The sequence below is a fragment of the Fundulus heteroclitus genome, chromosome 15, assembly GCF_011125445.2.
Source record: "Fundulus heteroclitus isolate FHET01 chromosome 15, MU-UCD_Fhet_4.1, whole genome shotgun sequence".
Classification (NCBI taxonomy): domain Eukaryota; kingdom Metazoa; phylum Chordata; class Actinopteri; order Cyprinodontiformes; family Fundulidae; genus Fundulus; species Fundulus heteroclitus.
The window spans coordinates 9,506,656-9,522,751 of NC_046375.1; the positions used below are offsets into that span (position 1 = coordinate 9,506,656).

The 16,096-nt window shown below is 38.9% G+C and overlaps 2 protein-coding genes across 5 annotated transcripts in view; both read right to left on the reverse strand.

The window, feature by feature from the left end:
- Positions 1 to 123: 123 nt before the first annotated feature.
- On the reverse strand, positions 124 to 8,784 carry efhc1 (EF-hand domain (C-terminal) containing 1). Its single transcript, XM_036147333.1, has 11 exons — positions 8,755 to 8,784; positions 8,324 to 8,583; positions 6,372 to 6,593; positions 5,995 to 6,282; positions 5,722 to 5,877; positions 3,617 to 3,803; positions 3,288 to 3,505; positions 3,030 to 3,170; positions 674 to 887; positions 364 to 516; positions 124 to 182 (listed from the first exon to the last, which is right to left on the reverse strand). The coding sequence occupies exons 2-11, from the start codon at positions 8,387 to 8,389 to the stop codon at positions 160 to 162; spliced, it is 1,668 nt and encodes a 555-aa protein (XP_036003226.1). The 5' UTR covers positions 8,390 to 8,583; positions 8,755 to 8,784; the 3' UTR covers positions 124 to 159.
- Positions 8,785 to 8,931: 147 nt separating this feature from the next.
- LOC105929540 (protein eva-1 homolog A) overlaps positions 8,932 to 16,096 on the reverse strand; it is a 119,090-nt gene continuing 111,925 nt past the window's right edge. For all 4 annotated transcript variants that reach the window (XM_036147334.1, XM_036147337.1, XM_036147336.1 and 1 more), the window contains 2 exons: positions 13,883 to 14,038; positions 8,932 to 11,486 (listed from right to left, as the gene is read on the reverse strand). In XM_036147334.1, coding sequence (XP_036003227.1) covers positions 11,107 to 11,486; positions 13,883 to 14,038 — 536 coding nt within the window. In that variant the 3' untranslated portion in view covers positions 8,932 to 11,106. The remainder of the gene's footprint in view (positions 11,487 to 13,882; positions 14,039 to 16,096) is intronic.

Genomic DNA, 16,096 nt, shown 5'->3' on the forward strand with positions numbered 1-16,096 from the left:
TTAAGTGTGTCAGTGAAAACATGTACAATGTAAATAATCACAATACTAATATTTCGTCTAAATTGCACAGGGTTGATATTTAAGAATACGTTTTGCAAACACCTTTTATTTATTTATTTTTTTACTTTAAGGGGGGGAAAATCCAGGATGTCCTTTAGGTCATGAAGCCGATCCTGTTTCACCTGGCAAACAAAGAGGGAAAGCACAAGTCTAAACTTCTGCATTGGTTTGTAATCGTTTTGTGCAAAGAGTGACATCTGCTGTAGGTAAGGAAGCCACAACAAGCAGGCAGTCGTAGAAACTGAGGTGAATTTAAATTATGGAGAAAAAAAAAAAAAAAAAAGAGGCAGATCAGATGGTTACCGTTTTGTTCCACCGGCTTGTCCGTTGCCATCTCCACTCCTAGCTTCTGTCTCAATGATTCCAGAGTCTGAGAAGGGATCTGGTTTGAGATGGACTCCATATATTTAAGCACGTAGAGGTCTGCGTTGGTCAGAACGAAGCGATGGCTGAAAACTGATAAGTACAACGAGCTCTGCATTAAACCTTTGTAATTGACTGTTGTGGGACAAAGCTCACTGTCCATGTATTATACAACTGTAGAACTGTTCTAGCAAGACTAGTAACATATACAGCTGTTGATAAGAAACTTGAAGACTGAAATTAGGATTACTCTCGATAGTGGCTCCGATAGCAAGGTCTGCAGGTGAGTAGAACTCAGGATTATCCACACTAGAGCCTGGCTTGGGAACACGGGTCTTTTCCAGGAACTTCCCGCCAATGATGCCGGAGTTGCGTGTTTGCTTTTCATAAATACTGATCATGTCGTCAGACAGGTAGTAGGAGAGTATGAAGCACCGGCCTTCATCTGAAGGAGATGAGGAGTCCTAAGGGATAGCAGAGGAAAGCTCAGGTGAGGAGGGACTGCCAGTATTAAAGGTCTACCTACTTTATCATATCAAATAAGCATAGTTTATTTTATATATAGTCAGAGAATATTGGATAGGAGCATCTTGAACAATTTCATGTTAATCAGGTTTTTAATTTAGCTTTTCAACCATTCTTTTTTCAAGGTGATACAATGAGAAACTTACAAAAAGAAGACCGAGGTACACAAGTTTGAATATAATGAGAAAACTTGTCTAATCCACATAGGGATAAAATGATGCATACAGGCATACAATGTATATGTACACCCCCACAAAAATGCCCCTGATGAAGTTATAGAAACAACACACTTTTCTCTAAAGCACAAACACGATTTTAACAAAATTGGTGCAGAATATTGACCATATCAGATTTGGTAAAGTTTATTTCATTTTAATATATATATATATATATTTTTTTTTTTTTTGTCACAGAGTGGCCCTTTAAACATGAAACACATATTTTATGATAGGGCTTATTACAGAAGTTAATGGAAGCCTGCTTTAAGCCAGTTTACAGCCTTTGCTGGGCCCATCATAAGATCCTCTAAAATGGACCCCCAGTTCTGTAACTGGATTTTTTTTTTTTTTACATTTTCAAGACATGCTTAATATTGTTTTCAATTGCCTTCTACCAAATCACTAAATGTGCTCCACAATTATTTTTTTAGCATTGCTGCTTAGAACAGTTTCTAGATGATCTTCCTGTCGTAGAAAGTGACAGTGACACAATTATAATTAGTTATTACATTGTTATATGTAAAAATACAGATTAAATAAGAATATATATATATATATATATATATATATATATATATATATATATATATTCTTATTTAATCTGTATTTTTACATATAACAATGTGATTTATATATATATATATATATATATATATATATATATATATATATATATATATATATATATATACATATATATATATATATATATATATATATATATATATATATATTTGATATATATAATATCAAATAAGTAAATGACTTTGTTAATATAATTTGTAAGGTTGCAGTTTATTACTAAATTCAGTAATTTAATTGGGAAATCTAATCAAAATGTAATTCAAACGCATGGTAAAATAAAAACTAAAAACATACATAAAAATGTTATTTTTTATTACTTTATACTTCCCATGCTTGAAATACATCTTTACCTGCACAGCGACTCAGGTGCAGACTATCTTATAACTGAAAATCCTTCTTGCTACCTGAGAGTCAGTAATAGTGGTTTAGATTTGTAAGGCGGAGACATACATTCTTGATGTTTTCAACGCAGGGCCATGCAGTGAAAATATTTAATAATTATTTACCAATATTTTAAAGAAAAAAGTAATAATTCATTATTTTATGATACAGATGGATCAATTAATTTGATGCATGCATGTAAATTTGCATAAGAAAATCTTTATGTATAAATATCAATGTTGGGAATTTGTAATTGTAGCCCTTTTGGCTTCCCATACCTGCTGAGGGCCAAAATGCTTGTATTTAGACTTCTACTCCTTATGCGACCTTTAGATTTAAACTCAAAATGCCATGGGTCAAAACTTCCTTTAACAGCTTAGGCTCTACAGCAGTGGGACCGCAAGCAGTGACCCAATTCTGCCACACACACCATGGGCCCGGGACATCAGACCCGGTTGTTCCCCTCCTGTCAGCGGCGGTGGCCTGCTCAATCCATTCCAAAACCAGTTTGGATGTGTGTTTTGGGATCAACCTTCAAATATTCGATTGTGTGAAACTTTGACGGCTTAAATATGTGTATGGCTATAAAATGAGTCGAAGTTTCCTCAACCTGCTAAAGTAAATTTAAGAATATGTTAGCGGAAGTCTGAGCCTCTATGTACAATTTTGAACCTGTGAAGGTTAGAGAAAAAATAATTCTAAGGAAATACAAGTTTTAAGTTACATTATTGTTTCACTCTGATAAAGAAAGTCATTCATCAAAAGCTCACACATTAATATGGCAGTGATGTGAATGATGAGCGTATGTGAAACTCCGAACAGCACTGGATGTTAAGCTGATTTCAGTCACCACTGCCGCAGACTTTATCACTCATTATCTCTCAAATGATATCTCACCAGTTGGGCCGTGTAGCGGAGCACTTTGTGGTCGTTCTCTAAGTTTTTCAAGAATTTCACTTTGGGAGGCCTGGGTGTTACATAAAGGCAATTCTGGAGAGAGTTTTCAAGAGAGCCAAATCCATTGTAGGGTGGAATCTCCTGTGTATTTGGACAGTAGCAAACACAGTTATCATATCATCTAAAAAGGTGTATGATCTATGATAAGCAAAAGCAACAAGATTTTCTTTGTCCTTCAGAAAGTCAGCAAATACATACCTTTTTCTTCACCTCCTCCGTCTTTGGTATCTCTACAGCTTCCATGACCATGTCTGGGTAGTTCTCCTTGTAATATTCCCTAGTGAAGCCGTCACAGTTGAGCAACAAGAACTGGTGGTTCTGGAGCTTCACGGTTTGACCCAGCTCAAAGTCTTTGGGGGAATAATACTCATCCACATACTCCTTGGAGACCTCCATCACACAGCTTGGGAAAATCTCTGAAAGGATGAAAATGTAATTAATGATATATACCTTATTGGCATATTCCGTACCTCCTGAAGACCTAGTTTAAACTAAAGAAATTGCTTTCAAATTTAAAAGCCTCCAACCTGGTTTGAGTTTTTTAGGTATCCTCCGTCTGTGCATGAAAAGAGGGAAAGGATCCCGACCATTGTTGCGTTCGTGGACCTCTCTGATCTTCACTGTGTCGTCCACTAGGTAATAGTAAATGATAACAGGCCAGGTATCCTTGTACACATCGTCAGATGTGACGTATAAGGCATAGAATCGGAGCACCTGACCAAAAAATCAGAAAGAACAGGGAGTCAAGAGATAAGCAAGAATTAAGATATTTCACCCTGAACGGAATTTGACTGGTTACACCTGAAATTCGTGGTTGCCATTTACAGATGGAGAATCGAATCACTATTTGTGAGTCTGAATATAAAACAGGTTTTTGTTAGACTTAGACAACTTTAGTGTCATTTTGTATGTACAGAGTGCATACAGAACGAAATTTCGTTGCATACAGCTTTCGACAGTGTAATGGGATTGTAGGTGGAATAAGACAACATTACAATATAAAGTGCAGCATTGATCAGATGTAACAATGCTGGAGAAAAACAGTGTGCAAGAACAGTGTGCAGAAGAATGTTCAGTCTATGTGCAAAAATAATGGTGCAAAAAGGCATTTGTAGGTAAAAGTATGGTGCACAACCTAGTGGACCTGCAGCGGATGCTGCAGAACCTTTTCCCAGAGGGAAGCAGGGAGAACAGTTCATGGTGGGGGGCGTGTGGGGGTTCTCTGATGATGTTATGGGCTTGGGCTCAAAGGAAATGCTTGTTGTTTTTTTTTAATTGACTTGTTTTGTATAGAGCTGAAATATGAAAAACTGAACTGTATTTTAAACAGAACTGTATTCAAGCTATTTTACACTTGTTTTCTTAGAAATTATTTTGTGTGCTTAGTTGGGGCTTATAATGCAGCACAGGAGCAGACCTTGAGCACCAGAGCAATAGAGGCCCAGATCTACCATGCCAGCCAAAATTCCAGGTGCAGGCTATGCAGCGAGGCCACAGAAACCATTCAGCATCTCACAGCAGGGTGTAAGATACTAGCAGAGAAGGAATACATGGACGCCATAACCAAGTGGCTGGTATAGTGTACAGAAACATCTGTTCAGAATACCAACCGGAGATCCCCAGGTCAAAATGGGAAGCACCTCCCAAGGTGGTGGAGAAAGACCGAGCTAAGATCCTGTGAGACTTCCAGATACAACCAGACCAAATGGCAATTGCCAACCAACCGGACATTGTGATCATTGATAAGTAGCAGAGGACAGCCGTTGTGATTGATGTGGCCTGCCTAAGTGATGGAAATATCAGGAAAAAAAGACCATGCGAAACTGGAGAAATACCAAGGGCTCAGGGAAGAACTAGAAAAAGCCTGGAAGGCGAACACGACAGTAGTGCCCGTGGCCATTGGAGCACTTGGGGCAGTAACCCCCACTATGGAGAAGTGACTCCAACAGATACCTGGAGAAACATCAGACATCTCAGTCCAAAAGAGCACAATCTTAGAAACAGCTAAGATCCTAAGAAGAACCCTCAGGCTCCTAGGCCTCTGGTAGAGGACCCGAGCTAATTTGTTAAATCTCCTGTTCCACAGCATTCCTCTATTGGGTGGAGATCTGTGACTGCAGAGGACATTGAAGTTATTGCCATGTTCAACAGGTCCATTTAAAATGAGCTGAGCTTTGTCACGTGGTGCATTATCCTGCTGGAGTTACCCACAAGATGATAGATAGGTACATTGTGGCCATAAAGGGATGAACCTCGGTTAGCAGCAATACCAAGGGTATAGCTGTTGGAGTTTTCTGTTTAGTGTTTTGTGTGAAAATCCCAGCTGATCAGCGGTTTCTTGTATAAAATCTTCAACCAAGATTGTTTTTTCCCCTTGATTTCATTAGCTTTGTAGGCTTTTTTTTTCCCCCATTAGACTTAAAAACCTGATCACAGTTAAACATTATAAAAACAAAGTAACTAGTTTAAATTGACTAGACTTTTTGTAGAAATAATAGAAATCGTAACAGTAAAAGTAGAAACTAAAATAATCCTTAGGAATATAAATTGCGCATACTCTGACATTATTGCAGTATAGAGGGGCATTTTGTACCGTCGTTAAATAACTTAAAATGAAGAAAGCTGAGTTTACCTTGCGGTCCATATTAAGAAAGTAGTGCAGTTTGTCAAACGTGGAAGGGGTGGTGTGGGAGAGTTGTAGGTTTGGCTTTTTACGACGTCTGCTGTAAGGATCTTCCGGAATCGGTTCTGGCTCATTCAAAACTATGCCCTCACTCTCCATGAAATCCTGCTCAGTAGACGTGAGACAGAGGCAGAAGGCGTATTCATGACAGCGGACCTCTACGTACCGTGGCGTTATGTTGTGTGAGGCATGCAGAGGGAAAAACTGTGATAAGTGCTGGACCTTAGTGAAGGGATCACACTGCGTGATGTGGTACTTGAACCCATACACCTCCAGGTCCATTCCAATGTTGAGGTCTTTCCACTGGTAATGCTCCCCGCGCTCATTCTTTGGGAAACGCTGACGTTTGAGCCGCTTCCCTTGTAGAATCCCAGAGTTCTCCACTGCTGGCTCCATGATGCACATGCTGTCATCCTCAAGGTAGTAATAAATGACCACGGGGCGAACACGGTGCTCCTCTTCAGGGGAGTACGCGATTTCCTCCAAGAAGTAGCCATCGAACCGAAGGATCTAAAACAATGTATACAACTAAGAGGCATTAATAGGAAAAAGGTCAACGCTATATTTCATCAGTGTTTTTTTTCTATGTGATGCCAGACCTTCTTATGGAGTGCCACGTGAGCTGGGACGAATTCCTCATATTGTGGCTGGTCGTCTGTGGCATATGCAATGTCTGGAGTCTCAAAGGACAGTTCATTGAAGTCCTGTTGATTCAGTTGCTCTGATAGAAGAGGCTCCTTCCCAATGCCCACAGTGGGGCGTTGAGGCAGAATATAGCCATTGTTGTAGCTGAGTGTTTGGGGCCGGTGGAAGGCGGACTTCTGGACACACAAAGCACTTAGAAGTCAATGAATAAGCCCCAACTGGATCACAACATAAATCTGTACTGATAATACACGTCTACACTGATAACCTGCAAAAGGAAAAGGTGTGAGCTACTGTCTCTAAAAATAGGTCAGATGCAGTATCGAAAGTCCATACAGGCAGGAAGGTAAGAATTTAAAGTTTACATCCAACTGAGAATATTACAACAGATCCATAAACAAAATGTATAAACTAGTATGATTAGTATTGTTCTAAGTGTATTTGTTTTTATTTATTGAGGCTATTTTGAAGGTGGGACTGGCAGAGCTGCACATCACTTGGTTTACCACACAGACCTCATATCAATCTGTTGTACTGGTTGCCTAACATTTGACTCCAGAATACAAAGTTTTATCAGGGCTTAATCAAGAACTTTACTGTATGATCTGTCTAGTAAGAGCTGGTTAGTTTCAAATCCAGTGTTTGGTTGTTGGTTTTTAAATATTTCTGATAAGATTCCTTCTTCAGACCTTGGAGTGAATTTGATAATAGTGAGTTTTAAATGAGCAAACTGGCGTGTTACTTCAATCTTATTTACCCTATGTTCTTTCTCACTACAGACAACTTTAAATATTGAACATCCAGTTCTATCCTCTTTCTTTTAGTCTTTTCTTTGTTGGCAATTTCAAATCACGCTGGTTTGGACATTTTGTCAACCACAAACAAGCTTTAAAACCAATCTAGATGTATTTTTAGACCCCTTAGTGTAGATGTATTTTCACATTTCACTTTTTAATTTGCATGTTGTTTAAGAGGCAAGGTGATACCATCTTCTCTATGTGTTGTCGACAAACCTTTGATCAAACAGATGTACGGGGAGCAAGTTGCCTCCCTTAGGTAATTGCAGATCTTTTTGCACCTTGATGTTTCGTTAAGCTCCTCTGTATCCCCCAGATCACCAAACGGTGTCCTTACACATTCTTCCTACTAAATGACATCCTTTTCTAGAATTGTACATATATGCCTGTGTTTTTAAATCCAGCTCAAAGCAGAAGTATCCGAGTACTACAGCAGTGGTCAGAATAATAATATATAAATAAAAAAATATGATATATAAATAAAGGGATGATTGGCAAATAACTTACATGGATAGATGGAAATACAAAGAGATAGGATACTGCATATATATATATGGATGGGTGCCTGCAGCCATCAGCTTTTACAACAGCTCGTTGAAGAAATCTCTCTTATATGAGTTAAAACAACATTTAATGTCCTCTTTGGAGTAATAAACTATTTTTGAATTGAAATGGATGGATGGATGGATGGTTAAGTTACTGCTGGACAAATAGATGGAAGGAAATGCAAATATTTTCTATATTGTTTCCCCCCCCCTACTAATCCAGTCTCAACAAATACCCAAATACTGTCCCTAACCCTGCAACAGCAGGGACACTTTTACTGTTAGATGTTGTATTCACCCTAACACACAAAACAGGCCTAAAAATCACAACATATAAAATTTCTTGCATATTTTGATGCAAAATGTGTTGACTACTCGAAATTCACTCATTGTTGGGACCTTTTATTTCAAATTCCTCCAGTCACTTCCTGACTAGAGGAATGCAGTAGCTGTATTTGCATTGCTGGCAGACAACATTTAGTTGTTTTACGCTTAAAAAAATATTACTTTACATGAGAGAAAAATAAAAGAGGTTTATTTTTGATTTTGAACAGCTAACCTTACCGTTACATCCCGAAATGTGTATCCAGGTAAAAATGGCAACCCGTGGTTATTCCACGCCGAGGACATTTTCTGTATCGACTTTTGTGTCTTCTTCCTGACGTTTCCTTAAATTAACCGTCAAAAAAGCCCGTCAATTAATCGTTTTAGGACATTAAAAAGGCTTTCGTTGACGTTGGAAGCCGCATAACAGCTCCACAGTTCAGTTTATGGTATCCATGGAAACGGCGAGTCAAAACAAACTGCAGAACGTTCTCACAACACTGCGAGAAATGACAGAAAAAATATACATTTATGCGGATGATTCAATTATATACTTTTTCTTTAAGCATCATAATCTAAATTGATCGCAAATTGACTTTCGTTTCGTTACTACACAAGATGCACAACCCTTAGGCAACCAACAGGTGGCGACAAAAGCCAACGAATCTTACCGACTGGAGCGGTTATGGACTTGTGCTGGTACCGACAAGTGTTGCCGTGAAGATTGGACTAAGTTAACAGTTTTCCACCTTTCTAGTAAATAAAAGTGCATGTTTTAACTGTTTTCTTTTTTTTTTTTTTTTGGGGGGGGGGGGGGGGGGGTAATAAAGGGAACATATCCGGATTTTTGCTTAATTTGAACACAGTTTATTTCAGGCACAGATCAATTTTAGTCTTACAGAATGCAAAGCTTAATTTATTTCCCACATAGCAACAATAGTCCAGATAAAAAAATGTTCCTTTACAAGAATGATTCTGAAATGTTCTGTGTTCTGTGACTAAGATCTTTCAAAAGATTACAAAGCCCTAATGAATCTGGCAGTAGCTTATGTTATCAAACTGGCAATGTTATTGGAAAACAAAAGCACTATCACATGTCAGCTGGGTAAAGGTGCATTTCAATAAATTAGAATATCAACAACAGTTAATTTATTACAGTAATTCAATTCAAAATCAAAGGGTTATGCTTGTTAAGCTTGTTCCCTAAACTGTAAAAAGGGCTTCGCTTCAAGGTTCTCTTAAGGCTGCGGCTACCCACTTTGGTTGCGCCCCTTTTTCTAACACACCTTTTCCCTCCACAGAGGTTTGTATCAGTATGACGGGACACAACAGTAACTGGACACAACAGTAACTGCACAGTCATTCCCACAATTGTATAAGCCATTGCATGAAAAAAAGAGTCGGATTTTATTAGCCTCATCTGTTCTGAAAATTTTCTGAGGAAATGGAATTTTCTGTTTCTATCTGCTGTAAATCATAATAATCCAAATTAACAGAGATAAATGTTTGAAAAAAGTTGTTCTTTGTGTAATTAATCTACATAAATTATAAGTTTCCCTTTTTGAATGGGATGACTTAAATAAATTAACTTTTCTATGGCATTCTAATTTACTCCCATGCACCTGTACTTGTTTATTGTGCGGAGCTGGTTCCTTCTTCAGATAGCACTGAGTGGGCCACAAACATCTGAATAGGACCCCTAGCTTTAAAATAAGGCCCTGATTGGCAGTAGCCCTGCAGTCCACACAATCTTTGAGGAGTGAGGACTAAAAGCAAGAAACTAAAAAAACAAACAAAAAAAAACAAAAAAACAACAACAACATTTCAGGCAAAACCACTGGAACAAAACTGGCATATTCTTGTAATGTCTATTTCCATCAGAGTACATGGCAAGTGCAATATTTTATAGAAACATTAAAATTTGACACTAGCTTTAGTTTACCATTGCAATTGTATTGTGAAAGTGGAATGCAGATGCAGTATTTCCAATTAATTAGCTTACCTGGATAAAACATTGAACAACTTCGACCAACTGTTTCTTTAATGGGTAAAAAAAAATGCCACGGCACTCTGAATTACTGTATCAAAAATAAGGTTATAAATCACTAAAAACCTCTTGGAGGCTCTTTGCATCATATTTCTATTTCTTTGTTTTCAATGCCTTGAAAAAAGAATTTATTTGGTCTGCCGATGACCCCCCTCTGAGGAAGAAAGCAAATCAGCCAAACACAGAAACACTAGGATTGCATCCCTGAGGTGTGCCAGACAACTTTTGCCGAGTAAAAAAATATTTCAAAATAAACCATACTTGTGAACAAAATGTACGCAACGTCAATATCTATTAAATATTATAAAATATATTTCATAAGGATCGAGATGAATCCCCTGCACACACACAGACGCACACAAAATCTTTTGGTTTTAAGAAGCTCAAAGGCAGCAATGGTTCACGGTGGAAAGATTGTCTCAATTCATCTCATTGTCAAGCGCACCGTTGTTGTTGTGTGTTAAAAAATCCTACTGAATACTGGAGAGTACAGAGCATAAAGCTCGACGTTTCACAGTCTCCTCCAGCTGCCGTGTGTTTTTCTGCGTAGAAAAGACCCCTCTGAGGCTGTGGTCCTTCAGTCTCCATGTAGTCTCTGCAGGCCTGCGTATGTCCAAGGCAGCTAACCACTGCCCATAAATTGCCACTTCAAAAGGGCCTGCTGAGGTCAACGGAGAGTCAGTGTAGTCATTTACCCCTCGCTTCCCGCAGGAGGATGAGCTGTGAGGTAAGCTTGCCATGCAGAGTGCAAGCTTATTGTTTGATTGAAGGGGGTACAGCTTATGATACTTAGTGGAATATGCCTGCAAGCTTGCAAAACGTTCCTCTGTTCTCAGAGTCCATAGCTGCTTTTGTATGCTTGCTTCCAAAGCTGCATGTGGGGCTTGCCTGCTCCCTATCCTCTTTACCAAGTGCATCCTGGATTTAGTTCAATTGAGCAAAGCCTTCGACAAAAAAAACAACCCAAGCCGGGCGCTCAGTAGTAGCGATTGAGGCTCCGTGTCCCTGGGATGTCCGGCTGCCCGTTCATCCAGATCTCCCGTATGATTCGCTCCCTTTCTTCGAGCCTCTGGGCTCTCTCCAGCTCCTCCGCTGACGTGAACACGTTCATGTTGAGCGTGCGCTCAAAGCGCCGGTGCCGCCGGGCCGACAGGTCCGACGTGGTGTCCCAGTCCGAGTCCGAGTCGCTGGAGTCCGAGGACGAGTGGGCGGGGCGCGGCGGCTTCTTGACGGCCGGTCGCTGGCGAGAACGGCAGTCCGTGCGACAGGAGATCTGGACCACCAGGGCAAAGAGGGTGAGGAAGAGGCCCAAACACACGCCGCAGACGAAGAACAGTGCGGCCCTTTCTGGATGGTCTGTTTTTGAGGAGAAAGAACATGGAAGTCAGGCAAGAAAGGGTGGAATTTAGTTAATTCATGACTGGTAAAAGGTATTCAATTGGATCTTTCTTACGGTTCAACAGTTTATTATGTTTATCTGACCTGTTGAGGCAGTCATATTTCTCCTGATAGGGAACTGATAGTGCACACTTTGGTCTATTGGTTTACACTAATCAAATGGCATCCAGTGTTTCGGTTATTCTAGTTGCTCTCTACCTTATACCTTTTCTATCCCTTTTATCTTTGTTGTATTGCTCTTACACGGGAAAACAATTAACTCCCAGCATCTGAAACCTGTTTTGGGAGAAGAACTTAATCGAGTTGATCATTACTATGATAAATAAAAGCTATTGGAGAAGAATTAAACACAAAAGATGGTAACTTTTGATTTGGGTTGACTTCTGAAAGGCATTGCAATGGGAAGAATAAGGAAGATGCGTGAAAACCTTACTTATTACTGTTCTTTTACTTAATCCCTTGTTTTTGTGCTTTGCCAACAGAATAGCATTTAGCCCTAATCTGTTTTAACACTGCATAAGGTTGGAACGTACAAAGATGGAAATCTTGGACCATTTGTTTTTGTCCAATTTAGATCGTCTGGAGTCTCCAGTCCTCTCTGGTGCATTCTGCTCCACAGCTTACCAGGTTTTATACAGGTCTTATATCTGAGGGACGTTCATAGCCAAGTTAAACACCGATTTGACCAAAGCTTTGGATCGTTATTGTGTCAAAAGATCAAACAATGATTTCTATCAATTATGGCAGATGTTACCAGATTTTCTTTCATCTCCTGTAATTTCAGAAGGTCTGTGATGCCATACACTTAAAAAAAGATTCCCCATGTCTTTAAAACATAAGCAGGCCCACAGAATTACGGTGGACATCAGGTGGTTTTCCACATATTTATAATTAGTTTCATGCCTAACTGGAATGTTTGTTACCCAAAAAAAGCGTTAGTCTCTTCTGACCAAAGCAAATAGGTCCAGTTAAAGGCCCACAAGTGCTTAACAAACACCACCTGTTCATATTTGTGATTGTAGGACAGAAGCGGTTTTTCCTGGATTCTGCTCCAGCCATAGTAGCCAGTGGCTAATTTTGGGTCTTGGTCTTATGTATGTCAAATTTATACCCAGGGTAATGAGGAGCCTTGGATTCCTATATACAAATTCTCACATAAAGGCAATTTTTGAAATAGGCAACAAATGGTAAATAGCTTCTACTTGTATAGCGCCTTATCAAGTTTGGCGCTTTACACTACAGTCAGTCATTCACCCATTCACATCCTGACGGTGGTGAGCTATGTTTGTAGCCACCGCTGCCCTGGGGCAGACCGACAGAGGCGAGGCAGCCGTACATCGGCGTCAACGGACCCTCTGACCACCGTCAACAGGCAACTATAGATCCAAATAAAGTGATAGTGACTTGTGCAAGAACAGTGCAAAGAATGAATAAATGTTAAAAACGCTTAAACTGGTAAAACCAATCGTAAAACTAGTTTTATATTTGTGCATCTTTATTCTATATTTCTGAAAAACAGAGAGCATGAAAGATTACGGTTTTAACTAAAGGCTATATTTTTCTAAAAGACAACAACATCAACAACAAACAAACAAAAAAAAAACAGTTCAATATTAATCTACACCAAAACAAGAATAATTTACTTTTGTGTGGAGTGTGTTGTAACTATTTACTAAATCTGCACATTTCTAAAGACCAGGGCCATGTCAGACATCTTCATCTCTTATGAACCAAACAAAATCATTCAGACACAAAAAAATGTCATAGATGAACAACAAATCCCTAATGCTCATTTGCAGAAATGTTCTCCAGATTCAATGACTCTTGTTTGTGCTGAAGGAAAGAATCCCACATTACAATCATCCCAGTGGTTTGGCTCCCGCTTGCTGTTTACATTTAGCTCTGCTGCAGCACCATCAATGCATTCACGAGATCTTTTCACAATACTAAAAAAAATAATAATCTCAATACATATTTTTCCAGCTGCATCATTACACTCTCTTACACATTTGAAGTGTTGGTAGAGGTTGCTTCATTAAATAGTTATTAATCATAAAATACAATCAGGACTACATATGGAAGAAAACGTTTAGAGCTCTTTAAGCAACAACCTTGGCTAACGTTCAGCACATGCTTTGGAGGTTTATTTGATTCCATGCACAATGCATTTCACTATGAACAGTTTATTACATTCGCAGAGAGGCAGATAATAAAGCAGGAAATAAACAATCTGATAAAGTCTGTTTCTTGAAGCAGATAAGCTTAAATCAATCGCAGATATATACAAACTATTACAGCTTTAAGCGTGGATTTGCTGCGATGCCTGCGATTAGATTTCACAAACACTCTCCTACCTGATATGTAGGTGTACACCGCCAGGGCATTGCTGATGAGGGCCATGTTGGCTCTGGAAGTGGAGTTGATCACAGGATCCATGCCTGGTGGCTCTGACGGACTGTTTCCTCTGCCTGTTCTGGTTTCAGATGGTTTCTTCTTGTTGGGGCTCCGAGCTAAACGGAAAGGTTACAGCTTTAAGAGTGGTACGCCACCGTGAGGCTTCGACTTCTGGACCATTACATTCAGAGGGACTAATTCATCACTACTAGAGTAATTTACAGTAAAACAGGAGTGCATTGTGAAAACATCAGTCAGGAAACTGAGTCACCTAAAGTCTCAAAGGAGGTTTTTACACACACACACGTACACACACACATACATGAAAAATATACGATTTAGAAGATAACCCAACATCTGCTTCTGTTTGATTTACTCTGACTCAAAAAACTTTAGGCGACAGAGAAGCACATGGAAATAGTTTGCACTTTGGCAACATTTCAGAAGTTCCCCAAGATCTCAGGAGATTCCGTTTATAAAAAGAAACAACTGTTTGCTCCTCTGGATTTTCGTCATTTCTGTTTGTGTTGGCTTTGGTCATATATGTCACAGCCTAATCATTGTGTTCAGATGCTTTTATTTAATCTTGAGGAGATGCTTTCTAGGCCACAGCATTAGCTCCATGAATGAACAATGAACTGCTGGAAAAAGCAACCTAAAAACAGATGTAAGATACACTAATATCTCAGTGTGGGTACACAGTCATATTTCTAAGTTTGGACTTTTTTGTTCAGTGAAGGCGAGCACGCTCTGTTAAACTGTCTTACCTCTAATTGCAGGTATCTTAAGGTGTGTCAGACTTTTTGTTACCTGATAAATACAGTTTAGATTGGGATTGCTCACTGTGGAGTTAAGTGGTTCCTATGTGGCGAGCGCCTCAGGACAAAATACAACCAGAATATCTCTCTCTCTATATATACACAACAGAAGATTATTACAGAAGTATCTGTTGCTTCGATAAAAAATATCTTAAAATATTAAAATGTTTCAGAGTATGCAATTATAATCACATTATATTAATAATGAATATTTTATCAGCACAGTGTAACTTTGTTCAGTTACAGTTTGTCTTATGTGAGAATGTTTTAAATACAAGAGTAGATAGGATTAAAGAGAGCCCTTTGGATCAAAGAAAGGAGATTTTTGTTGAAAGAAATGTGCAACGATGATACAGAACAAAAACGGACATACTAATAAGAGGATTATTTTCTATAAATATATCCGTAAGCAACTGGATTCAAAGACAACGACAATGAAAGGTAAAATCTGTTGGTTGCTATGTTAGTTTTCTGTTGAAATGTTCAAATTTCTATGTGAAGACGGGCCATGAGAACATTAATGGAATGAAAAATGCAATTAAAAAGTTAAACAGTTGGAAGAAAGCTAAAAGGATAGTTAACTTTTTGTTGGGTTCCTTTAAAGGAGTATTACGCAAGTATAAATGTTAAATACTGTTTGTTTACCCCATACATGCACTTGCACTTGCCTGACAAGTAAAATGAGTTTTCCTCTATCTACCAAAGTTGTCTTTATAGGCTGGATTAGTCCGTCCATGAGAGAGTTATTCAGGTTGTATTCTCTGAGCATGCTCGTGACGTGCTCACACTCTCATTCACCTGGCTACTTTGTTGAGTCTCCGCTGTAATCAATGCATTAGCTAGAGAATACAGGCAAAGTTCAATATTTATAACGTTCTTACCTCTGAAGACATCAAGCACCTTCACAAAAGACCTGTGAGTTTTTTGTTACGGTCTGGGCATTTATGAAGGAAGAACTCTGCCACATGACCAGCCAGAAAAGACAACGTGTTGCATCAGAACCCTTGACTCAACTCTTGATACTTGTTGCCAGTGAATGTATGTCAGCCACACCCAACAAATCGGGATACAAAGTTTTCCCTCTGCTGTTTGCAGTAAAAGAGGGACTGTATAGGCTGCTGCAGCTCCTTGTCTTTGTCATGTCATGAGTTGTGCTTAATATATCTCCAAACAGCTGTCCATGTCAACTAGTCGTTCACTTCAGAAAGCTTCCTCAACACATAATTAATCAGCCCTTCATTGAAATATAGGCTATCACCTGCTCAATCATCAATGAGTCATATCACAACAGAGTAAACATGCTAACATTAGCAAACTATTCTGCAAGAAAAAGTCATCAGCAGGACATTTATTGAT